This window comes from Camelus bactrianus, chromosome 14, assembly GCF_048773025.1.
Source record: "Camelus bactrianus isolate YW-2024 breed Bactrian camel chromosome 14, ASM4877302v1, whole genome shotgun sequence".
Classification (NCBI taxonomy): Eukaryota; Metazoa; Chordata; class Mammalia; order Artiodactyla; family Camelidae; genus Camelus; species Camelus bactrianus.
In genome coordinates, this window is record NC_133552.1 from 15,142,426 (window position 1) to 15,167,669 (window position 25,244).

Consider the following 25,244-nt stretch of genomic DNA (forward strand, 5'->3'; position numbering starts at 1 on the left):
GATTCACCGTGTTGTAGAGTAACCGTGAAACAGGTTTTTGGCATTTCGTGGTTACATTTTGGAAGTCAGACTGATTTCAGTCCCCGGGGGTGGGATCCTCACTAAGAACTGGAAGCAAGAAGCGGACTTCATTAAGATTCAGCGTCTGTCCGGAAGTCGGCCCACAAATATTCATGCTCCCTTTAACAGTGACATCTGGTGGCCCTGGGGTAACAGGACAGTAAATGAGTGGCTGATCTGTGAATTTTGATGAGATGACCGTGTTCTATATAGTAAAACAGTGGCCTGTCACCACAGGAGTCCCTGCTCTTTCCCAGGGAGCCCTGTTTCCTCCCGGGACACACACCCCTCCAGTCACCCCACACCCAGGAAGCACCTGCTGGGGCGCCCTCCTCCCAGCCCCCTGGCTGCCTGGCTGGGAGGAATGGGACTTGCCCCGTTGGGCGCGTGTCAGCCTCAGCCACGTTAGGCCTGGCCTGGATTCTGGTGCTCAAGGGCCAGTGATTTACTGCCTTCCTGGGCAGCAGGTGGCCAGAGTATTTTTAGTGTCTGGGGCCTTTAGGAGAAGGGTTGGCTGAGGGTAGAGGCAGCGGTGAGGACTGGGGGAGTCGGCTCTTCAAGGTTCAAGTTCAGAGTCTCGCATGATGGGATCTGTTTCCTAACCTGTGGGCTTTCAGGTTCTTGGCACATCTCATATCTGTCTGCCCTTGTCCTTTTCTTAGTTTGTAAGCAGGAGCTAGAAAAAGTGAAATCTTTGGGATGCCAAGTTGTTTGGTATCTAGGAAAAAGACAGGGTACCATGAACTCCCTGCACGTGTTTTCATTCCACTTCAAAGCACTTTTCTGTTCGCTGTATTATCTGATCCTCACGATGATTCCTTGAACCCCATGGACAGGGATTATCCTCTTCCTTCTACAGAAGAAGAACTCGGGGAAGAAAGGCGAGCATCTGCCCCACGCTTGGGGAACCTGGATCCGGGCTGTGCCGCTTTGCCACGAAGTGGTGCTGAGGTGGACCCCGCTTCCCCTGCTCATGTGCCATGGCATTCAGGGCAAAATGTTTAACTCCTCAGTCTCCTTATCCCGAAACTGAGAGTAGCGGTACTTGGCACACGCAGTTGTGAGGATGAGCATATATTAAACACTCCACCCGCTGTTCTTATCTTGTCCAAATAAAAGCTCACACATTTATTTAGATTTGATTAGGTCTGTGGCCCAGGTTCTGAATATATGACATCACTGCTGCCTGCGTGTGAGAGACTTACCTCAAAACTGACTATTTAATATGCAAGGTGCTCAGGTCTGGAGCAGAAATCCACTGTTGGAAACCGGGGCTTCTGAGCAGGAACAGCAGAGAATAGAAGGTAAACGTTAAGGAAAAGAATCTGAAAAGAAAAAAATATGTATGTGTATGTATAACTGAATCGCTTTGCTGTACACTTGAAACTAACATTGTAAATCAGCTACACTTCAGTAAAAAATAAAATTAAAAAAAGGTAAACACAAAGAGGTCTGTGCACCCAGAAGCTTCGTCAGTCCGACCATCCGAGACTGGGTTTGTGTTACTTTTGCGCTGCGGTTACCTGGTCGGGTAGGTGCTTGTGTGAGTTCTTGTCCTTGGCATCCTTGCGTTTCCTTTCTAAGGAAACATTCTGCTTGTGCTTCAGGGAAGAGGGATTTTCATCAGCACCTGGATGGAGCAGGGAGAGACCTGGAGAAACTGGGCAGGTGAAGTGACCGAGCCTCCTGCATTGAGGGAGCTGGATGCAGCTGCGATTGTGAGTTGCCAACTCCTGTATTTCGCCCAGACCAGCTGAGCTGGTTCCTCAGGCTGTCCTCCCAGGGCTGTCCCTACCACGTCCCTACCACGTCCGGAGCCAAGCCTGACAAAGGCTTGAGCCTCAAGGTTTCCAGCTGGGGGACAGGGTTGCTGTCAGGCTGATCTTAGTTTAAGGTGGGGCTGTCAACAGGCCATGGGTCTGTAGGTCCACTGGGTCCCAGCCTCCATGCTGGACCTTAGAACTGGACCTCTGCCTGCGTGTCTTGTTTAGTTAGCACTTCAGTTTCCCACAGGAATAGAATCTGTCTCAAACCTCAGTCCACCTTCCTATTGGCCCTGAAACTAAACAGAACTCACCAGTGCAGAGGGGCTTGACACACAAGGGATCAGATCCTTTTCCTGTTAGCACCACTCCCCCTACGGATGCCCAGCACCTACACTGGAAAGTGTTGTCAGTGGTTCACTTAATCTGAGGTTGTGTTCCATGTAGAAAGGGTTCGGTGGTCATGATCAAAAGCTAGATACCATACCCCCGCCTGCCATGTTTTAGAGATTGGCTATCCCCATCATCATCTTGAGGGTTCTGAGATGCCCCACAGTGGAGAAACCTGTTTAATTCCATTAAACCCGGCATTGCCCAAGCTTGTTGGGCCATGGAACCCTCTTTGTAGGCCAACAGCCCTTCGCAACCTTTAGAACATGTGATTCACAGCCACCTCGGGAGAGCTGTCTCACGAGGCTTAACTCGTGGCTGCATCCAGCCCAGATGCCATCTGCTTGGACACTGATCCCTCCCGAAAGTGAACCTGAGCTCATCCCGTCACGAGTCAGCCCTCCTGGCCCATCTCCCAGGGCCAATCCCACTCAGCCCTGGCTTTCTGCCACCTTCCAGTCTGCCTGGCAGCTGAGCCATCGCAGGGCAGCAGGGAGAGAGGATTCCCTGTGTCTTCGAATCTGCCCCTACCGCCTTCACCGTCCTGACCCAGATCAACACCAGTGGGTACTGCTCACTTGGAGGCCGGGAGCCCACTGGGCAGCCATCTCCTCGCTCTCCCCTGCTTTCCTCCCTTCCAGTTCCTCACCCTGTGCTCCCCAACACCTTGGAGTGCCCTGGGCCTGGGAGGAGCCTTTTATTAAGTGAACCAGTCCCACACAGCCTCATTCCTGATTTGGAAGACTTCTGAAAATGTATTACCCGATTTTTTTCTTAAATCCAAGCAAGGTGTGAACCACAGCCCTTGAATCTACCTGTTCTTCATCCTTGGTTTCCCTTGCCTTCGCATCTTTGGACCCCTCAAGTTTTGGTTGAGTCTCTCCCACCCGCCAGCCCCACTCCAAGCAGAGCTGACAGCAGGAAGGACGGGGCTGCTTTATGACAGGGCTGGGTGCGGTTAAATCCCAAGGGGTCCTGCCCAGCTAAGGTGCATTTCTCCCTCTGCTTCATGTTTTCCTCCTCTCTGCTTTGATGAACACCATACAGCAGTCTCTGCTTTGAATCCATTCTGAGATCTCCGGCTCTAGAACACATTGCCTGCGCTTCATTTTTTACTAAAACCTTCCCTCAGCATAGCATCTAATCAGTACATTCACATTACGTTAGGATCAACTAAACACCCCCAAGATGGAAGAGAGTTGTTATAACCAGGGCCTCCTACTACGAGAATGTGAAACTAGGAAACCAAGGAATCTAAGGATTCTAATATGCAATTTCACACAACTTAAAACCGAGAAGTAGCCATTGTCACTGCATTCTCCCCCTCCACATCCTGGAGTGCATACCCTGCTGGCGCAGTCACGTTTATATTGGACGTTTATATTGGACTGTCTTCAGTAAAAAAGGCCAAGCATATGCTAAGTATCATCTTCTGTCGCCCACCACACTTCTGTGGTTGGAAGTTCTTTTCCTTAGCTCACAAATGAGTAAAGACTTGAGCTCTTTGTCTGGTTTGCACTTGGGATACCATCCCTGAGCATGACTTTATAAACCTGTGCAGTCTTGGTGTAAAACTGTGGATGAGTAGTTTCCAACATCCAGTGCTTGTATTAGTCACCAGCACTGAGGGGGAGGGAACACAACCTTCTCCGCGGCACGCAGCAGTAAGCATTCCTCTTCAGAGCTCTGTGGGTCATCTGGGATCTGGCTGATCCTGGCTGGGCTCCGCTGGCTGGCTCGGCTCAGGCTGCAGCAGCTCAGTGGCTCTGCCTCTCGCTTCAGGTCTGGACTGCCTTGGGAGCTCTGCTCCACATGCCTTTCATCGGATCCTCCTTAGACAGCAGGCTAGCGGAAGCTTGTTCTTCTGATGTCAGTGGCACAGGCAGAAGAGGGTACACCCCAGTGTGCAGACACTTTTCAAGCCCCTGCTTGTATTCATCTACTAACATCCCATTGACAAAGAAAGTCATGTGGCCATGCCCATCTTCGACAAGGAAGGACACTCCATCTATGAGGAAGCCATAGCAAGTGTGTGGATGGAGAAAGGAGTGAAGAACTGGGGCCAGTGATACCACCAGGCTCACCCGTGGCACACAGGAAAGATAAAGGTTTCTTCTGCCAACTGCTGCTAGCAGTGTTTTGTTGCAAAGGTGCTACAGCGAGCTTGGCAGTCCTGGGAAACTTCTGAAGGTTAAACAGCTCACAGGCTCCCTGTGGCCAGAAAACCAGGTGACCACCCTGCTCCATCCGAGTCAGGTTCTGGTGACTTGGATGGGTAGCCCAGGGGCCCAAGTGAGGAGGGCGCAACAGTGGAAGTGCAGAGAGCAGCACAGCAACCAAAGAACTCTTCCATGGCTAAGGGTGCGACCCTTTATGCTCTGACACGTGCCAAGGAGAGCACTGAGGAGGTCAGAGCCCCTGGGACCAGCCAGGGCGAGATCAGCTTCACCCAAGAATCAGGACAGGAAGGAAAACCAAATAGGCAAGGGTGAGATTCTGACCTGAGCCAACAATTAGTCAGGTTTATATGCTTAAATTAACCATGATGTTCTGGTTGCTGTAGCTTTATTTATTTATCATTCAAAATAAAAAATAATACAGATGTCTCATTTAAATAAAAATAGAGGCTTATCATGGAAGTAAAAACAGAGGCTTATAATGGAAAACAGCAGTTTCCTGCCTCACCCCTACAATCTCCTAATTACTTGTCCCCAGAAGCAGCTGTTTTAGCTGTGTCTTCTGACACTTTATCTACATTTTTTTTCCAGGCTTACATAGCTATTTCTTGATTTTTCAACTTTAGACATAGTCTGTTCTCTTCCTACCTTGGAAAACAAGAATTTAACTCTTACAGGCTCCCCCATGCTCCACCCACACACCTATATTTCCCTTCCCCCATCTTCCCAATATAGATATTTCGGTTAAATAAATATTTTAGTGTTTACATTATTATGACTGTGTGAAAACTTTTCACAACTGAGCCATTTGGTGTATTATACACGATTATATTTCCTTTCAGTGCTCAACTTCTTGTTTCCCCAGGAGCCTTTTTTTTAACTGTTTGGTTTTTTTACATACTTATCAATAATACAACCCTGAACTCTCAGAACTGAACATTTCACTGACATGGTCAAGTAGATTAAACTACTAGGTTGGTTGGTTGGTTGGTTTGAGACAGCCTTCTGGGAACCTCTGTTGTTCTTGTTCTGAAAATTCCTTTGCTTCCCTCTAGTGGTGAATTCCACGTTGCCTGCGTCTCGTGTCCTCATTTTGGTTTATTCTCTTGAGGGAGCATGACTACCAGTAGACTTCTAATAAAAGATGTGTGAGTCCTTGTTTGTCTGAAAATGTCATTATTCTGTTCTCAATTGATTGACAGTGTGATTGGGTGTAAAATTCTAGGTTGGAAATAATTTTCCCGCAGACTGTTTTCTTTTAACTTTTCATTTGGAATAATTTTAGGTTTACAGAAAAGTTCCAAGAACGTCACAGAGTTCTACCTACTGCCTTCACCCGGTGTCCCCTAACGCTACCATCTTACATAACCACAGCACAGCGATCAAAGCTAAAGAATTAACTATCATGCCCCAAGAAGGGTACAACAGAAAGAAAGAAAAAAACAAAACCTTAAGAAATTAACTTTGGTACACTACTGTTAACAAAATGACGGACTTCAGATGTCACCAGTTTTTCCCAATAATGTCACTTTATTTTTCCAGGATCCAGGCTAGGATCTCACATTGTGTTTAGCTGCCGAGTCTCCTTAGTCTCCTCCAATCAGGAGCAGGTCCTCAGTCTGTCTTTGTCTTTCATGATCTTAACAGTTTTGAAGAATCCTGGTCTGGTATCGTGTAGAATGTCCCTCAACTTGAATTTGTCTGATGTTTTCTCATGATGAGACAGAGGGCTTGGATGTGGGGCAAGATTGTCACAGGTGACGTGCCCTTCCCAGCACATCTCACCTGGGGTGCATGGTGGTGCTGGGACTTCTCACTGAGGATGTTTGTGCCAGGCTTCTCCACTCTAGAATTACTATTTTTCCTTTTATAATTAATAAACATATTGTTAGACATACTTTAAGACTATGCAAATGTCTTGTTTATCCTCAGACTTTCACCCACAAATTTTAGCAGCCATTGGTGAATCTTGGCTGCAACAGTTTTTACTGTAATGCTCTTAATGGTAATTTTCTATTTCCCTCATTTCTTTTACACTTATTAATGAAACTCTTTTGCAAAATAGAGCTGTCCCTTCTCCTCCACGTATTTAGTCATTTATTTATTTGTTTCAGCATGGACTCATAGTTACTTTATTCTAGTGGTTGTAGTACAATTTTATTATTCACGTTGCCCTCTGAATTTTGAAGCCTCTGCTCAATTATCCTTCAGATTTCACTATTGCTTTAAGAAGTTTAATGCTATTATGATTCTTTACCTTTCGTATGTGACCGGTTTTTCTTTTTGGGGATGTTCTGAAATTTTACAAAATTGTGCTTTTGTGTTTATCTTTTATCATGCATTTATATCGGGCATGCCATGGACCCTTTCAAGCTGGAAACTTATGTGTTCTGGGAAATGTTCATGCTTTATTTATTTATCTGGTGATTTATCCCCATTACCCACTTTTTCTTTCTTTCTTTCTTTTTTTTTTTTTTTTGTTTTTTTTTTTTTGTTTCTGGGACACCATTATTCTGATGCCAAACTTTAGAAATAATCCTCTAGTTTTCTTATGTTTTAATTTCCAATTTTTCATCCTTTATCTTTTTGTTCTACTTTTTAGGAGTTTTTGTTTCTCCTCTATCTTCCAATTTTGTACTGGATTTTTCAGTGTAGATTTCCAAGAGCTTTTTCTTGTTTTATAAATATTTTCATAGCTATCTCTCTTCGTGGATGTGATATCTTCTCTTATTTGTAAAGACTTTTATCATTTGGGGGAAGTTTTCTTTTGCTTCCTGCAATGATCTCTTTCCTCTGAGTTGCTTTTTTGCTGTTTGTTTCTCTCTTTCTCTCTCTCTTTCTTTCATGTTGAAGACTTTTTCTCAGATGACCTGTCATCCTTTATTGTCTGTTCATATTTGAGTTAGACGTTGAACAGGATACCCACACCAGGTCCTTTGGGAAGGGAAACATGTACCTTCCCAGTGGAGAGGCCCAGCAGTCACCACCTTTACCAAGTGATCAAGCTTTACTTTCCCACTAGTGAGACAGGCAGGCATTGTGTCCTGATGTGATGCAGCATGAAGTAGAGAATTTCACCTGTGTGTCTTGCCAAAAATGTCTAATCTGAATCTAGTTGCACCTTTAGATCTACCTTCCACTTGACAGGATTTCCAGGAGATACAGGACAAGTTAAATGATACCAGACCCAATCAGACAAGTCTGATATGAGACCCTCCTTCAATTAAGTGGTCTGGTCCCTTCAAAAAGTCAGCACCATGGGGCAAACAAAAGGAAGGAAGACTGTTCCAGGAAGGAGAATAAAGGGACATAGTGACCAAATGCAATGGCATTCTAGAGACGAGGGAGATTTGAATATGGACTGAATATTAGAATATATTTGGGTACTATTTTAAATTTTCTTAGGTGTGATATGAATTTGGTTATGTACGAAAAGATTCTTATTCTTTGGATAGAGATACTGAAATATGCTGAGGTAAAATATTGTAATGTCTGCAACTTACTTTCAAATGGTTCAAAAAAACAGTATACGTACACACCTGTACCTAAAGAGAAAGCAAGTGTGTTAAGATGTTAACAACTGCAGAATTTAAGAGGTGGGTATATGGGTATTTGTCACAGTATTTTTTCTACTTTTCTGTATATTTACATTTTTCTGTAATAAAAATGTAGGTGGAGAAAAAAGGAAGATACCAAAAAGTTGCTAGAAGCTTATGTGAGCCCTGGGTACATGGGCAGGCAAGGCTCATCAATTGGGAGGCAACGATTTTATCTGGGGACCTTCAAATGTCCGTGTTGTGTGTCTTCTCTCGGTGGCTGGAGGAGCTCTCTGGGAGCTGAATGGGGAAGGGGTCCGAGCAGCCTCATCGGTCATTTCACAGACTTTCCGGGAATTCTCCTGTTTTCATGTATGTCTCACTTCATCCTCAGCGGGGTAACTCCTCAGAGAATACACTGATGGTATCCTCCCCGGGGCAGAGGGCCAGTTGCCTGGCCTGGGTAAAACAGCAAGGAGCCTGAGGGTCTGTCTCTTCATACAGACTTTCCACCAGTTCCATTCCCAGCCCCACCTCAGAGCTCCCTAATATCCCAAGTCCTGAGATCCCCTGGGGTTCGGTGCAGAAGGGCTTGCTTACCTCTGTGAGGCATGATTTCTGGGCCACACCTCTGCAGAGGTTCAAATTCTGCTGTGTGACCTGGGGCAAGTTATTTAACCTCTCTCTGCCTCATCTCCATAATCAGGGTTCAAACTTGAGCGTTGTTGGGGGATTGTATGAATTAATACACCTTCAACACTTAGATGGGTGCCCGGCACAGAGTAAGTCCTTTGACTACACACGTACATCCCAACTCCCACCAACTTAGGTTTCCACTTTCTCTGGCCTGTGAGGTCACTCTCCATCTTCCACAATTTTAGTGCAATCTCAAGCCTGCTATTCTCCCTTCTGCTCTCTTTGTCCTTGTGGGCCTTGGCCTTTTTTTTCTTTTTTAATCCCTTTACTGTCTGTCCACTGAGGTTGAGAAGATAGGAGGGTTACATGTAAGTGTGCATTCCACATTAAACCACAAGTCTCAATGACTTTGTCTCTCTCCGCCCCTCCTAAGGTCTCCATTCAGGTAGTGCGTTCATCATACTGCAGCTAAACTCGTGGAGTGTTGCAGGCAGAGCCTGGGGAGCGAACATCCAGGCTTCTCAGTCAGGTCTGGAACCAGCTCCGGATGTTATATCGAGAACCCGCTGGGTGAGTGTTCCAGGGACCCCATTCCCAAATCTACTGAGTCATCACCGCTGACTGTGGGGAAGAAAGGGCAGAGGTGGGGCTGCCCAGAAACTTGTGTAAGAACCTCGTGACCCATGGCAGTGGCAGAACCAAACAGCCAGCAGTCTTCTCGCTGGGGCTTGGCTGGGTTAATTTGCCCAGTTGGTGAGGAACAGAGCTCGTGTTCCAGTCAGTTGTGACCAACTTCAAGGCCAGACTCCAAGCCGGTGTGTGCAGCCGAGTGCGACTAGACAGCACCCTCTGAGTAACGGGTAGGGTTGCATCTCCATTTTGGTAGCAATCCTCTTAATGGAAGAATTTTCATAACCCTGAAAATCTTTATATACACTTCTTTGTATCTTTCATATTTCCCGTCCAGGCGAAGCCAACACTAAATGCCACACGAAATTGAAATTTATGGAATTCAAACAAAGAATAAAAATTGCAAAATGATACGGTGTCATGTTCATAATCCAGAGATAATTTATAGTCATGACGCCTCCTTTTATTGGAAGAATTGGGAATGCTTTTATGAGAATTAATTAGTCTAGGTTTGTAATTTCATGCTTGAAGTAGGCTGCAAAAGTACCCATGTGAACCAGGTTGCTGGAGGGGGAGCAGGGTGAGGGAGACGGATTCATTATTAGGTTTACAGCTTGAAATCTGAGGCGGAACAATGCCATTTCTCACAGAAAATATTTAAATACTTAACAATCCGTAGCCACATAGCCAAATTTCCTTGGGGATGAATATTTCAGAGGAGTGGCAATCAGGGCAAAGAGGTAAAAATAAAAGACTCATTTTTTTTTCCTTTCTAAAATTGTTTTGTTTTTTTCCTGAGCTGCTGCTTTTACGAGCCGTGTGGGAAAGGCACGTAGGGTCACGAGACTCTCCACGACTTCAGAGGCAATTATAGGTTCCCGGAATTCTGCGGCAGGTGAGAGCTGCGGGTCGTACTGAACTTGCGTTCATTGTTCCTAATTAAGTGCCCTCCAGAATCTTATAGGAGGCCTTCGGGTTGACCCTTCGCCCATGTCTTCTTGTTTCTTTTCTTTTCTTCCCTTCCCTCCCCTCCCCTCCTCTTTTCTTTTTAATGGCAGTACTGGGGATTGAACCCAGCATCTGGTGCATGCTGGGCATGCGCTCTACCGCTGAGCGCTACCCTCCCCCCGTCGCCCACGTGTTCTTACTGCTCGTGGGTGCAACCCGGAGCTCACAGAGCCCGGGCCGATGGGACCTGTTGGGGAAATACAATACTAAAAACAAATCTCCTACCAACCCAGAAAATCTTCTCCACAAAGGTAGGAGAGAAAGAAAACAGTTTTATTACTGAATAAGCGTTAAACGAGAATGCGATGTGTGCATCGCAGGCAGTCAGCTAAGAGACCGCCAAGACAGCGGGGAATCTCAGCCGCGCGCAGACGCAGCCCCTTACCGTACGAGGTAATGACTAGTCGTCACGCAACAGGACTTGAAGGCGCCCTTTGTCACACAGAGGTCATCCTGTATTGGCCTGGTAATTGGGGTCACCATCTGTGTTAGCTAATTGGCTTTAGCCTAAAGAAAAACAAACTTTTGTCTTTATGACGGGAGGTAGTTTTGCAACTTGGAAGGAGGCTCACACCTTCCCTCAGAGATGGGAGACAGGGTCCTGTCTCCCTTAACGATGGCATTTCAAAGGGATGGCTCCCAGGTCCTTGAGAAAGACATTCCTGAGTCCTAAAGCTGGCAAGAGGCTGATTGAGCTTTTTAAAAGATTTACATACGTTTCAAAGCGACAGAGGGAATTAGAGTTATGTTTTCTAAAATGACTGCTCTAAGAAGGAGGGAGGAGAAACCTCTTCCCTTCTTTTCAACAGGGAGAGTTAAGCCTCTTATTTTTAGTTTGTATTTGCCCTTTCTGCCCCAAGAGATGGCAGCATAGGTTGACGCCTCCACCTCCGCTCACTCAGGGACTCTTCCATCTTCACCCGAGTGCAGCCTGAACAGCCCTCTCCTTCCTCGACCCACCTGCATCTGTCTGTCTGCGGGGCTGGGTCTTAGGCGGAAGGGAGCGGCGCCCCACTGCCTACCGTGTTGAGTTGCGTCATGTGGGTTCTGAGGAAAGTACGAGGTGACCTCACCTCCCCACCTGACCTTGAGTTCTAAAGCCTCAAGGACCAGAAGGCAGGCAAGGTCCTGGCTCACCGGGGACCTTGCTGGGGGTGGGGGCCTGGACGCAGCTGCCCCCAGCCCTGGAGGGAGGAGGCAAGTGTGGAGATCTGTGAGGACCCACAAGTGAAACCCCCAAACGCAGCAGCACCAGACCAAAACCCAGCTCCTCGGTTCTTACTTTCACCAAAGGGATTGCTTCTGAGCAAGAGGGAAAAGAGAAACATCTTAAAAATCAATGAGTCAGAAACTGAGAAATTCAACTCCATATGCAAAGGGGTAATCAGTTCTACAACGTGGAACAAATCTGACTGTATACAGTGTTCACAGAAGAAAAAAAAAACGGGTTCGTTTATATACAAGAAGGAGATAGACACGTGCCACTCTGCATTGACAGCCATGTCCTCCCTGGCACCTCTGCACCACTTCACTCCCTCTCATGGGTTAACAGGAAGCTGATGGATCTGAAAGTGTGGGGGAATTGGAAAATACTTCTCCAGTTAGGAGAGCACCTTTTAAAAATCAAAATAAAACTGAAGGCACGATTTGTTTTTTCCTAAGGCCCCCGTGCTGTAGCTCTGTGATATAACTACGTGTGTACACATGTGTGGGTCCATGTATGCATATCTCTGAGCAGAAGAGCAGGAGGGAAGCCCTCCATCTGCCCCACCATGTCCCCGGGGGGCTCTGGCCTGCCTCGGCAGGGGAGGCAAAGGCTGAGGCGGTCCTCCTGGCCACTGAGTGCCCTGCCCTGTGTTTGGCAGTGGCCAGGGTGGTGGAATTCCCAGAAGCACCAGTGTTGACCTGTTGCCTCTCTTGCTCCTGATAGGCAAGACTAGCTCCCCCGTGGTTTTCAGGGAAGATTCTAAAAGAGGATGGTGATCCACCCTCCCTCCAGAGCCTAGAGTGAGAGCAGAAGGAGGGATGGGAGCCCTGGAGAGGGCAAGGCCAGACCACTGCCTGGGCACTGCGAAGCATCCTCGTCTCCTCCCAGGCACTGGCTCTGGGCCCTGCACCTGCTCTCACTGGTGGTCTTGGGGGGCTCAGCCTTTCCCAGAGCCCTGGCGGGGGTGGGGTCCTGCACCCGCACCACATCACCTGTGGCAGCCCCTCCACACTCTCCTCTTGGGCACTTCTTGGCCCTGTGTCCCCACTTCACACCCCTCTCTCCTACACAGACTGAAAGTCAGGTACTTCTGAGCATGATATATTCTAGAAAGAGTGTGTATGACTTTTTGCTGTTGTTTTTACAGCAGAGGATGCCCAAAGTGTAGGTTTGTGCTGCCATTTTGATTCTAAAGCCAACGCACCTCTTGGTGTTCTCATGTCTTGGACATGTTTATTCTGGACATTTCAGAGGACCTGGGGACTCCCTGCCCTCATTGACTTGAACTTGACATGGTTCTTAGGACATTTTGCTTTGCTGTCCTTCTTCCCAAATCTTATCTGAGGGTGATGATGAAAGGAGACTCCCTGGGGATAATTAAGACTGAGCACATCTGCCTTCCAGGATCTGGGGCTGTCGGCTCACACTCAGAGCTACCCGCTGCCTTCCTGGTCCACTTTGTCTTGTCCAGCAAGGAGCACACACTTGGAGCTGGGCAAGAGCATGGTTCATCCCGGTGTCGGGGGAAGACCGAGCCGGCTGAAGCGGGAGATTGTTGAGAGAAAGGGGAAAAGATGCTCGCAACGTGGGAAATTCTCAAGTGGCAGAAAAGAAGAGGGAAACCACAGCCGAAGCAGTTAAGTGAAGCCTGGAGTCCCTGGGGATCTTAGAGGAGCCAAATTTGGGCTCTAAGAGGAGCCAAAGGCTCCAGAGGTCCCTTGGGCTCTAGGGACTGGGCTGAGGTCATGGCACCTGTATGGGAACAGATGTGGCCTTATGCTTGCTTGGACGACAGAAAACTCTGATCTAAGCTCAACAGAAAAGCAAGGGCATCAAAGCGGCATTCCTTCTGTAAAAGAGGATTGGAAGATTCTGCCCACCAGCTCAGCGAGGTATGCTGAAGCAAATGGTCTCTCTTGGGATTTTGGTGCAAAGGAAAACAATCACCTGTCAGAAATTAACTTCCTGGGGCCTGTGCCGACTGAGTGCAGAGTTCAGATTTCTACAACGTGTGAGGTCCGTCAGCCCCAGGCAGAGAAACTAACATAATATTTGGTCTAAAACACTTGAAACCTCCAGGATCCTAGAAGATGCTAACGTGAAACCACTGTGGAGAAACATGGTCACAACCCAGCGCACGTGGGAGTCACACAGGAAAAACAAATCCTGCTGAAGATGAGCTTACAACAAAAAATGACAAATCATGTGAGGAGGAAATGAGCCTCCACGAGGAGGAACCAGCAGGGTGCACCCAGAGAGTCCTCGGTGCCTCCAGCCCTGCAGATCATGGGAGAGTCTGAAAGGAGCTATTAACACATTCATACCCAGCGTTTCAAAAGCAGAGCGCAGCAGTGCTGGCGCCTTCCCAACCTGTTCCCCCTGTGTCCACCTTCTCAGTCCATTCCAGTCCCTCCTGTCATGCAGACTCAAAATCTGGAGCATCTTCAAACTCTTTCTGTCTCATTTTTCTCTCTTAAAAGTGGCTCTCAGTTTTCTTGTCTTCCTGTCCTGTCATGGCAGTGATCATCTAGCTGGGCTCCCTGCCTTTCTGCCCCCAGCACCCCCCACTTCTCTTTATCTCATCCCCACACTGCCACTAAATTATTCTTGTAAACAGAAGCCAGATGATTTCACTTCTCCGAGACAAACTCCTGATTATGAACATCTAAGGCTTCTTCCCCAGTTTGGAGCTCAACTTTCTTTCCAGTTTTGTTTCCTGTCATAATACATCACCCTCACCCACCCCTCACCCCAACCTCCTGTCTCGGCCTTTCCAGCTTATTTGTCCTTCTCACACTGTCCCTCAGGCCTCCAGGCTCTCTTTCCTCCGACTAGACTGCTCCGCCATCGCATCTGCCGACTGAAGGTCAACCTTGGCTTAAACCTTCCAGGAGCATGATGTCGTGGGAGAAGGCAGGCATCATCAAGGCTAGAATATCTGGTTTCAAATCCCAGGAGTGTCGCTTAAGAGCAGTGCCTCAAGCAAATCACAACCTCTCTGAGCCTCAGTTTCCAATTATATAAAATGGGAATGTTACCTGCTTTGCAGAGTTGGGAGAATTTGAGATAATCTCTGCAAAGCACTGGGCACAGAACCAGCCCCAGTATGTGCTCAGTAAACAGTTGCTGAATTGATTCTCCATCCTCACCTTTTTATAGGAGGCTGCTTTTTATGTCCTCCTGATTCCCCAGCCAAAGCTCCATGAGGCCAGAGGCCTCGTCTCCTTTGTCTTCGCATCTGTGCACTTTCCCGTGTCTAACAGAGTTTTGGAACACATTGATTGACAAGTGGTGGAGAGAACTAGGCACACCTGACCTGATGTCAGAAGGGAAGACGTGGGCAGAGCTGCCTCCCAGATGCTGGAAGGGCCAGTTTACCTGGTGTCACTCCAGCGAGGGCAGAACCACCGTCAAGAGCTATAAGGAGACTGATGTCAGCCCAGGGTGGGAAGGACTGTCCAACACTTAGAGCTGCGTAACATGCGAGCAAGTGCCAGATGGAAGCTACTTGCCATTAACAAACTCAGATTGTACAAAGTATCCCTGGGTTGGATGAGGATAAGACCGGATCGGTGATTCTTAACTTTGGGGAGTCACAGGTGCCTTTGAAAGTCTGATAAAACTTAAATGGATCTTTTCTAGAAAAATGGCCCAAAGCATAACAGTTTGCAAATCATTTCAGGAGCTTCATGGATCCTAGGTAAGGCTCACCTGAAAAAGCACCCTACTAGGATGCTATGTTCAACGTTCTTTTTCCTAATTAATAATGAGAGGTTCACTGCTGTTATTCATATCTTCAAAATTCACACCTCCCATGTAGAGGGCCAGCTTCATATTTAAACCTCAGTGCCCTTTGCCATGAATTCAATGCTCAATGGATTTTTGGATTAAGTGAATGAATAAATAAATGAATGAAACGATTGACTAGTCATCTTTAAGGAAACCTATGTGCTACAAGAAGAGAAGAGAAGAAAAAAAGAAAACAATGAAAGGTTTTAGAAAAAGACCAGCACAGGATAACAAAAAGTTAGACATGATTAATCGGGTCAAAGGAGAGGATCAGTTTGGGAAGGCCCAAACTCGTGGCCTCTGCCCAGGGCTGGGTCCCACTGTGAGCTTCTAAACCCAAGATTCCATGGGAGCAGACGGCGTCCTGCTGGCCCTGGCCGCCTGCCTTCCCAGTGACGGTGGCACATACCAGGGGCTACCAGGGAAAATCACTCATAAGATCATGACCACATCCAGGTGATACTCTGATTTGATTTTGAAACCTCTTTTCACCCTGTGAATTCAGGTCTTATTCTGCAATCGTTTGTTCTGTTATTACAATGTTCACACTTGGTAATGAGTAACCAAACAATGTATATGGAGGGATATTTTTTCCCTTGGAGTACCATTATTCAAAAACTAGTTGAGTTTCGCATAAACGCCTATGACAATAAGTCCCAAGAGGAAAATAGCCCAAGCACAGGAGGATTTCTAGTTTGATAAACTGAATTTAAGATTCTCCAGGATTAGCTGATCTTCCAGGCCGCGGGAGCGAAGACAGGCGTCTCTGCCCGGGCGGACTTCTGCCTCTCCCCGCGGCCGCCCCTCTGCCCTCAACTGGAGACGCTGCAGCTGCTGCGGGATTTCAGGAGGCGCCGCAGGCTTTCCAGGGCCTGGGGCAGTCCCTCGCCGGTGAGCGCGCTGCAGGCCCGCAGCTCCCAACAGCGCCGCTGGCACCTGGGCAGGCCCAGCCTGTCTCTGATCTCTGGCAGCGGCAGGGCATGGGGCGCCTCCTGCTTGTTGGCCAGCACCAGCAGAGGGACGCCTGCCATGTGGAGGTCGTCCAGGACCTCCATGAGCTCAGCTGCTGCCTCGGGCAAGCGGGCTCCGTCTGTGCTGTCCAGCACGAACACGAGGATGTCTGTGCCCTCCAGGTAGTCCTTCCAGCTTTCCCTGAGCTGGCCCTGCCCACCCACATCCCAGACAGTCAGAGACACGTGTCCAGGCTCTTCAAGAGACTCTACGTTGAAACCCACGGTGGGCAGGGTCTCCACCAGCTGGTAGCCCTTCAGTTTGTACAGGAGCGTGGTCTTGCCAGCCGAGTCCAGGCCCATCATCACCACCTGGGCTTCTGCCTTGTGACCTCGGGAATTCACAGGCCCCATGGGAGCCTCTGCCCAACCCTAGGGGAGAAAGGCCGGGTGCACACATCAGCCCTTCCTTTCTGAAGGAACATAGATCCATGCGGGCACATGGAAGGAGAGCCTTTACACCCAAAGTAGGAAGTGTCCACCACATCAGGTTTCCCCACAGGCCTGGGCTTCGAAATTGCCGGGAGTCGGGGTGTGTGAGTCACCATCAACGGATCCATCTCCGGGGATGCCTGCTGCAGAGGAGAGGGCCAGGCCTCCCGGGAGACACGGAATGTGGGCTCACATTCCTCGGTGGTTAAAGAGGGGGCCCATCAACACTCTATTAGACAAACCCAGTTCAATAGAAGGGACTAATGGATGTCTTCGATTCTGGCTGGTCCGTGGCTTCTAGCCTCTGTGGTCCCCCTGTAAGCCCACAGCCCGATTGGACACTGTCTACCTTAGGGTCAGTGCACAGAGGGAGGAGGACAGTTGGCTCATGGTAACTTCTGCTGCTTTGGAACTCCCCACAGGACCAGGCTGTTGTCCTGCAAACAGTGGCTATTTATTAAAAACTGTTGACTGCGGACAAATTTTCCAGTCAGAGAAAAGTGGTTGCCTCAGGGCCTTACCAAGATAAATTACACTCGTTTTCAAGAATCCCAGATTTTAAGACTAAGACCTGATCCCAGCTTAGTCCAGGGAAACCTTGGCTGGAACAGGTGAAGGGACATCTCACCCCCAGGGAATATATTTCAGCTGCCCCTGGAGGAAGACAAGACAGCCTCTGTTCATCCCTTGTGCCAGGGGTAGAAGAGGAAAAACGACCATTACCTCGGTGTTATTAGGCTGTGTCCGGAAGCTCCCGCTCTGTGGCGGTCTCCTCCCTGCAGCTGCTCCCTGCTAAGACTCTGCTAAGTCTGCAGTAAGGTCCCAAGAGCAAAAAGTGAAGGAAATGAAGAAGCTGTGGCTGGTTCTTCTTTTTCTGCTTCCTTTTCTCGAGTGGGTGGGGGTGGGGCTGGTCCCCAGCCCCTCCCTCATCCTCAGGCTCCCTGAGCAGTGCTCCTGCCAGGGACATGCCACAAAGATGTCCCCGGCTCTGCAGCTCCAGACAGAGTGAGACCCAGCATCAGCTCCCGTTCCTCAGCAGCTCAGACTCTGTGCAGGAGGGAGGGCGCCAAGTTCAGAACTGTGCCCAAGTTTAGCTGTTTCTGGTCCTCTTCCCCTCACAGTCCCGTGATCCCTTCAGTGGAGACATCTGAGAATCGAACCTTTTCCTTCAGCCCAGTGTTTTTCTGGTGCCTGGAGATTCTTTCATTTGCTAGGAACCACATGTGCATAGAAGCTGCTTAAGTAGGATTAAAACACTGAAAAAAAAATCAATTTAAATGTTGAAGGCAAATCAAAATAGAGAAGGTAACCCATAGACATTTAAAAGTTGTGTTAATATGGTGGAACTGAAGGTGATTAAGCTTATTGCTTAATTTGTTTTTCTTGAACAGTGTCATTATGTTTTTCCCAGTAAAAATGATACCTCTTGAAAATAAGACTTTCAAAAAATTGAATAGTCAGACGCCGTTGCTTCTGTGGCTGTCTGATTCAGATCTGGAGTTCCAGGGATTTGGCTTTTTAACCGATAACTATTACGCTTCCTGGCACATTCTTTCATTAAGACATCAAGAACCATGTTGGGGGTTATGGTTCTCTCGTTTTACCAATGAAGAAACAGGCTCAGACAGGATAAATAATTTGCTCATGATCTTGTTAAGATTTATAATTCATTTATTATTCATCTCTTTCTTTTGCATCATGCAGTGTTACTCACCGAGAAAGTGCTTTGCAAATGGCAAGCACCTTATTGTTACGGTTGTTGCCGTTAGGCTGATGTATTTTATCAGGAGGAAGCGACAGGAAAAATCAGAAACACTGGCACCGCTGTGTCATGCTGCTGATGTTATCATTGTTTTGCTCTTTTGCAAGCCTGTGGTTTTGACTGTCGTTGTTCACCCCGGGCTGGGGTGTGTGTGGTGAGAGACAGAAGCATGATGGAAGGGATTTGGAGGTAGAAGTGTTGTCAAAGAAAAAGCAAAGCTGGACAATGGTTAAAGTGGTTAAAAAAAATGTATATATATATATATGATTCAGTACTATTGCAATAGGGGAAAGAGACCTTCATACAGAACTGGGCTCAATTCTGAATACAACATGGGCAAGTGGGGATTTATAGCCAAGGAGATGGGGTGGGGGGAGGAGTGCAGTCAGTGGATGGAAAATTACTAACAAGAAACATCAGGGGAAAGGGGGGTCCTGTCTAAACCAACCTAATAGGCTCTTCACTTAAGACAGGCCAAGGTGATCAGACTTCATCTGGGGGATGGCAGAGGATGAGGAATCTGATCAAATAGTGAATGTGGAGATTCTGATTAAACTGATTTAGTAGGGTTTTTGCTAAAACTGATTTTATAAGGACTGTCTGGAGCGGGGCTTGTCCGTCTCGCCCGTGGTGCTGGGCGATCAGATAAAGCTGGGACCCAGCCCTGTCCAGGCTGACGAATCAGTGGGAATCCTGCCAGGATTCAATTTGCAGGAAGATTGGGGCCAACAGAGGATAAGGACTCAGCAGGTGGAAGATAAGGGGTGTTTGGAGGCTGAGGATCCAGAGGGTGCTACTCTGGCCCTGGTTCCCCCTGTCTGAGCCTGGGGGAGGGGAGGGGACGGACAGAGGCTGAAGAAGCCATTCACTCAGAGGCACCGCACCAGGCTGCTTGGGTGCAGAGTGCCCCCAGGTGACCCAGTGAGGGAGGAACCCTCCCCAGCTTCCTGCCCAGAGGATTCCAGGGAAGCCTGGGTCGACAGGGCCAGCATGAAGGCTATCTAGTGGGCTCTTAAAGAGACATTGCCCTCCAGGGTCTAGACAGGCACGGGGGGGAGGACCCGTGACCGCTTAAATAAATGAGCCTTTCCTGAGGGCTAAGATCCCTAATGAGCTGGAGGAGACCCGAGCCGGGGGGAACCATGCTTACACTGAATGGGGTGTTAGTTCTACCCAAAGGCCTTGCGGACAGAATTACCTGTGTACAGCCCAGCCCCATGCCTTCGGCTCAACAAGGAGGGAATCTTTTCATTGGGCGCCCTCGTGTGGGAAGCTTTAGAAGGGCTGCTGTCCTGGGAGGCAACGAAGAGCAGAAGGTAACAGTGTGGGCTTTGATTTGGAACCCTGGGGTGGGGGAAACTTGGCTTCCACTACTTACTTGCTGTGTCACCCCATGCATGTCCCTGAACTTCTCTGTGCCTCAGTTTCTCTGTCTGTAAAGTGGGTGATGATTGTAATAATGGTAGCTAACTTAAAGGGTGATGGGGAGGATTACATAAGTTAAGGCACATCAGGTTCTTAGCTGCAAATCAGGTACCTCGTCCCAGGTTAGTACCATGAAATAAGGAAGGGAGCCATCAGAAGGAGAGGTGTGACCTGAGGCTGCAGCTTCTACAGCTAACAAAGAAGAGGGGCTCTGAGAGGCTCACTGATACCAGGAGGGACAAGGGTCCTGTACCCCACCTCTACTGCCCCAAGAACTTCGGGCTTCCCACCAGGGCCGCTGAGTAGAGCCCCATGGTTCAGAGAGTGAGTTTAAAAGTTTACGTTTGCCAGTGCTCATGCAGGCAGTCAGGACTGGAGGATCGAGGCACCCTCTCTGAACCCGCAAAGAAATGATCTATAAGCGGAGTGCTACTTCTTACATTTCCAATGGGATCTGCTCAGCCCAAGGTCAGGGACCAGCTTTCTGTGCGGCGCACCTGGAGAAGGCGGCGGGGGAGGAGGGGCACGTGGTAGATGCAGGGTCCTGTGTGAATCAGCCCTGGAAACCGCATCCTAACAGGCTATTTGGGCACAATGGAAAGTTGGTGGTTTTCAAGGGATTGTTTATCGTGGAACGGAGCCTGGTGATGGCTTTCATTTCTCCTCCCTACAGGTAGGTCCAAAGGAAGAAAGTGCTAGAGTCAGGGCTTTGTTCCCCTGGAAAGTGCTGGAGAAATGCTGACAGATTCCTCCTTTCCAGACGTCCTTTCCTGGGCTTCCTGGGGCCTCCAGCTTTCTGTTTGTCTGGCCTCATCTTTCCCTAGTCTCTCACTTTCTCAACTCGCACAACACTCAAGTAAGTAACTGGTTTCCAAGGACTGCATCTTTCAAAGATCAGATTTCATTTATATTTTCAAACTCTCCATACAAAATTCAAAAGGTTCTAAGGGGGTGAGTGTCGAGGAAGTTTCCCTCTCACCCCTGTCCTCCAGACAGGCCGGTCCTTTCCTTAGAAAAAATCCCCATCATCAGCTTCTTAGATATTTTCCCCAGAGATAGTCCTTGCACGTCTAAGCAAGTATGATGCCTTCGTTTTTCATGTTTTTCCTTTTTTTCCCCTAAATGGTAACAAACTTTGAGGCATTTAATCTCTTGAGTAAATCTTCTCTCAATCAGAGTTTCTTAGCCGTGGTCTCCGTCAAGGGCAGTGGGGGCCATCCCCCGGCGAGGGATGTGAGGGAGCATGTGAAAGTTGTCTTTGGGGGTATTGTGGTGGGAATCAACCCTCCAGCCATGCTCGAGGTGGACATGCTCTGAGATGTTTAACTGCATCTATGACTATCCTTTATTGCACAACCCCATGGAGCCCTAAGTAGTAAATCTGAATTAGGGGTGGTTGCCACAGGTGCAGTGTGTTTAGAGGAGCCCAGTTACAGGTAGGTATGGCCCTGGGTAGGCTTTCCCCAGGCTCGGAGAAAGTGGGCAGGCTGCACAAGGCCAGCTCATAGGCAGAGACCAGGAACTCTCGGGGCAGCACTTGGAAAGTTTGGTGAGTGCACACTGCTATATTCAGAGACTCTAGGCGCCCTGCAGTGCCCAGGATAATTCCACACAAGGAAGAACGGTTCTTGAATTTGAATTCAACTTTTGAATGCCACGGACATGTATGTCCTTTTAAAATCCCACTATTTTAAAATTATCTGATCTTAGAACCTAGTTTTGTTTTATATGTATGAAAACCCAGACAGTGTTCTGCAGTTTCACATACATTACATTTTCCAGAAATGTCACGACTCTGTGAATTGAGGAAAGCTTGCACTTTGTTTTGTTTGGAGCTTTAGCGTGAGCTCTTCACCATCGTAGAAAATCTCATCTCTGACCGCACCAAGCCTGCAGCGTTGAAGTTGTTGAAAAGACGCAGGAAAACACTGTGGGAGGTGCCTTTGTGGCCACGTTATTTCTTCTGTGTTTAGGTGCAAGAATTTGTCAGCTTTGTTACCATGATTGTGCCTGAGCATTTATGATGGAAATAGAGATTCTGTTACTACATTTACCTTCCGTTTATTTATTCCTTATCTCTTAGCTACAGCATTATATTGATTTTCACTCAAGACTATGTGGGCAGGTAGATTCTATTTCTGATTTTCATTTCTTGATGTAAATGGACATTATAAAATATGTGTTATATAAAACAAGAGGTGAGTTGCTGTTTGGAGCCCCTCCTACAGGAGGAGATAGTTGGGTAGAGGAAAAGATAAGTGAGGGGCCAGTCTTGGGGGAGCCAGGTGGAATGAAAATGGGGGACCCTAAATCAGAAGTCCTACGTCATGACAGCCGGAAGGTTCATCTTGCTGTCTGGTCAACGAGGTCTGTTCCTTCGAGGTAGTGTGCTGTCTTATCCTATGTGGATCTTGGCTTCTACCATGTCCTGAGAGCCCAGGGTGAATCAATAGGAAACATTCTCCAGAAAGTAATTTGTTCTGCCAGCGGCATGTGGAAGCAGTTTCCCTGTGTTCCCTAAATCCTGGGTGTTGGATGCTCTGAGCATCTTCACAGTGTCTGAAGAGCTGGACTGTCTTCCTGGTACATCTTCCCCACTGTCTGTGTGGAGGGTCCTGGAGCTTGGGCTCCTGCTGGGAGGCCTTCCTGGGCCGCAGCTGCAGGCCCATGTCTGCATCTTTGCTGCCCAGGTCTGCTGCTTGGCTGCCTGAAATCCAGCTAATGGCCTTAGTGGAGAGAAAATAATGCCCTTTGTGTGCCTGACGGTTATCACTGTCATCTTTTCTCATCCTTCCTCCATTTCCTGGCCAGAGTATCTTCAACAGTCCATGGCCCCCTTATTTCCTGTGTTCCATTGCACTTACTTAATAATCAGTTTGCCAGTTATAGTCTGGCCTAATTATAGCTGTTCCACGTGGTTGTAACCAGAGTGTACATACATGTCTGTATTCTGGTTTGTTTCATTTAAGTCTGTACAGAAAATTACACTGCCTTATCCCTACATAGTCTCCAATAAAAACTTTTGTGTTGGCTTCATAATTATACTACATCAGGAAGAAATATTATGATTTACTCCCAAAATAATGCTGAACTAAAGATTTTGCGAGTTAAGTTTTTCTCTTCATTTGGATTATTTCCATTGTCTAGATTGGCAGAGTTGGGATTTCTGGGACAGAAGAAATGAGCAGTTTCTGGCTTGCTCAGATCTTACAATTTGTCATCATGTGGTACTATGAGTTATGCCTTGATTTTACACGCTAGATTTTTCTTTTCCTTTTTTTTTTTTCTTTTATAGGCTGTCTGGCCCCCCAGCTTCCAGGCCCCAAACACCCATGTTTGGAGTTCCTCAGCCTTTCAGAGAGGAAGTGGTGGCTGAATGTACTGTCCCCAGAGCAGTAGGGAAAGGCTTCCAGGTGCCACGGAGACTGGGGAGTGGAGGAAACAGTTCCACTCTTGAGGACTTTGAGGTAATGGTTGTAATGACTATGATATTGGTAGCTACCATTTACTGAGTTCCTTCATGTTAGGCGTTTAATAATCTCATTTCCTCCTCACGACCACCCTGCCAGGTAGGCACTGTTCTCACCATTTTGTTAAGAAAAAGCAGAGGGTCAGAGAGACACAGTAACTGTGTTCAGCAGCAGGTTCCAGAACATCAAGCCACAAGTGGCTGAAAGTAGGTTTTCTTATGATCTCATGGAAGGAGGGAGGTGGCTCCAGGTTGATTTGACAGCTCAGCAGTGTCATCGAGGACCCAATCTCTTTCCACGTGGATGCTTTGGTATCATCAGCTTGTGGGCGATGTTTGCTTTCCTTGGGGCAGCAACACCAAGCTACTCACGCACAGAGCTGAATTCAAAAGCAGGAGGGAGGGAAAGGCGGCAGTCTTCTTGTACATTTGTGTGCAGGTGTGTGTGTATTTATTTTATCAGGAAGCCAATATTCCCCCAAAGCCTCCCAGTCAATTTTCTCTAATATCTCATCTTCCAAGAGAATGAAATTACTTGGCTTGGCCAGGCAGGTTTCACCTCTGAACAAACTGTCTCCATCTCTGATAGCTGAATACAGTTGCATTCTTCTTAGCAAGAAGAAAGTTAGATGGGCAACAGTGTCTGCCGTGTTTCCCTGACATTCCACGGTAGAAGGTTGTCTTCTTACAGCACAGTGCTCTCTTCCAAGACCTCTGTCTTTTAACATGAGTTAACACTGTGTGTGTCTATGTGTCTGTCTGTGTCCCCGTGGGCGTGTCCCAGGTACTCATAATTTGTTACTTGTGTAGCCTAGTCATCAAATCTGAAAGTAAGAAATCAGAGGAAATGCTGCAGTGATCCTTGCTTGCTTCTTGCAAACAAGAGACAGGGCAGAACAGTGAGGCTGAATCAGTGAGGCACCATCATAAGTTAGAAAGAAGGCAGGCTGAAGAACTAGGAGATCTGGATTCTAGCCCCAGACCTGCTACTTTCTATCTGCGTTACCTTGGCTAAGTTATTTGATCTTTCTAAACCTCAATTTTCTAATCTGTAAAGCAAGAAGGTTGGACCAAGTCATCTCTAAATTTCGTTCAGCTCTAATGTTCTGTAGATACAATGCAATTTTTATTAAGCAGCTATGAGCTACACTCTGTATAGTCTATCACAGTATTTGTTTAAAAACTATTCAAAAAGTATCTGCATGCCACATCAATGGGAGAGGTCAACTATTCATGTATATGAAGACTAGGACATCATGTAACAGAATTAGATACAGAATATTATAATATTGCAGGTTATTTTTAAATGTTTTTATTTTTTAAATTGAAATATAGTCAGTTTACAATGTTGTGTCAATTTCTGGTGTACAGCATAATGTTTCAGTCGTACATATACATACATATATTCCTTTTCACATTCTTTTTCACTATAGATTATTACAAGATATTGAATACAGTTCCCTGTGCTATACAGAAGAAACTTGTTATTTATCTATTTTATATATAGTAGTTAATATCTGCAAATCTCGAACTCCCAATTTATCCATTCCCACCCCTTTTCCCCCCAGTAACCATGTTTGTTTTTTATGTCTGTGAGTCTGTTTCTGTTTTGTAAATAAGTTCAGTTGTGTCTTCCTTTTTAATTTTATTTAGATTCCACATATGAGTGATATCATGTGGTATTTTTCTTCCTCTTTCTGGCTTACTTCACTTAAAATGATGATCTCCATATCAATCCATGTTGCTGCAAATGGCATTATTTTATTCTTTTTTATGGCTGAGTAGTATTCCATTATATAAATATACCACAGTTTCTTTATCCAGTCATTTTCTCAATGGACATTTAGGTTGTTTCCATATCTTGGCTATTGTATATAGCACTGTTATGAACATTGGGGTATGTGTATCTTTTTGAATTAGAGTTCCCTCCAGACATATGCCCAGGTGTGG

General features: G+C 47.2%; 2 protein-coding genes across 4 annotated transcripts in view; one reads left to right on the forward strand and one right to left on the reverse strand.

The window, feature by feature from the left end:
- Positions 1–137: 137 nt before the first annotated feature.
- Positions 138–25,244, forward strand: part of RCBTB1 (RCC1 and BTB domain containing protein 1) — a 93,697-nt gene continuing 68,590 nt past the window's right edge. The window contains exons 1-3 of one of the 3 annotated variants that reach the window (XM_074378149.1): positions 138–9,132; positions 9,992–10,087; positions 23,121–23,292. The gene's annotated coding sequence lies outside the window, so the exon portion shown is untranslated. Of the gene's footprint in view, positions 10,088–23,120; positions 23,293–25,244 lie in introns of those variants that run through there. The other 2 variants (XM_074378150.1, XM_074378152.1) reach the window with 2 other exon arrangements.
- ARL11 (ARF like GTPase 11) lies at positions 15,884–17,858 on the reverse strand. The gene is made up of 2 exons (XM_010951426.3): positions 17,362–17,858; positions 15,884–16,578 (listed from the first exon to the last, which is right to left on the reverse strand). The coding sequence occupies exon 2, from the start codon at positions 16,558–16,560 to the stop codon at positions 16,009–16,011; it is 552 nt and encodes a 183-aa protein (XP_010949728.1). The 5' UTR covers positions 16,561–16,578; positions 17,362–17,858; the 3' UTR covers positions 15,884–16,008.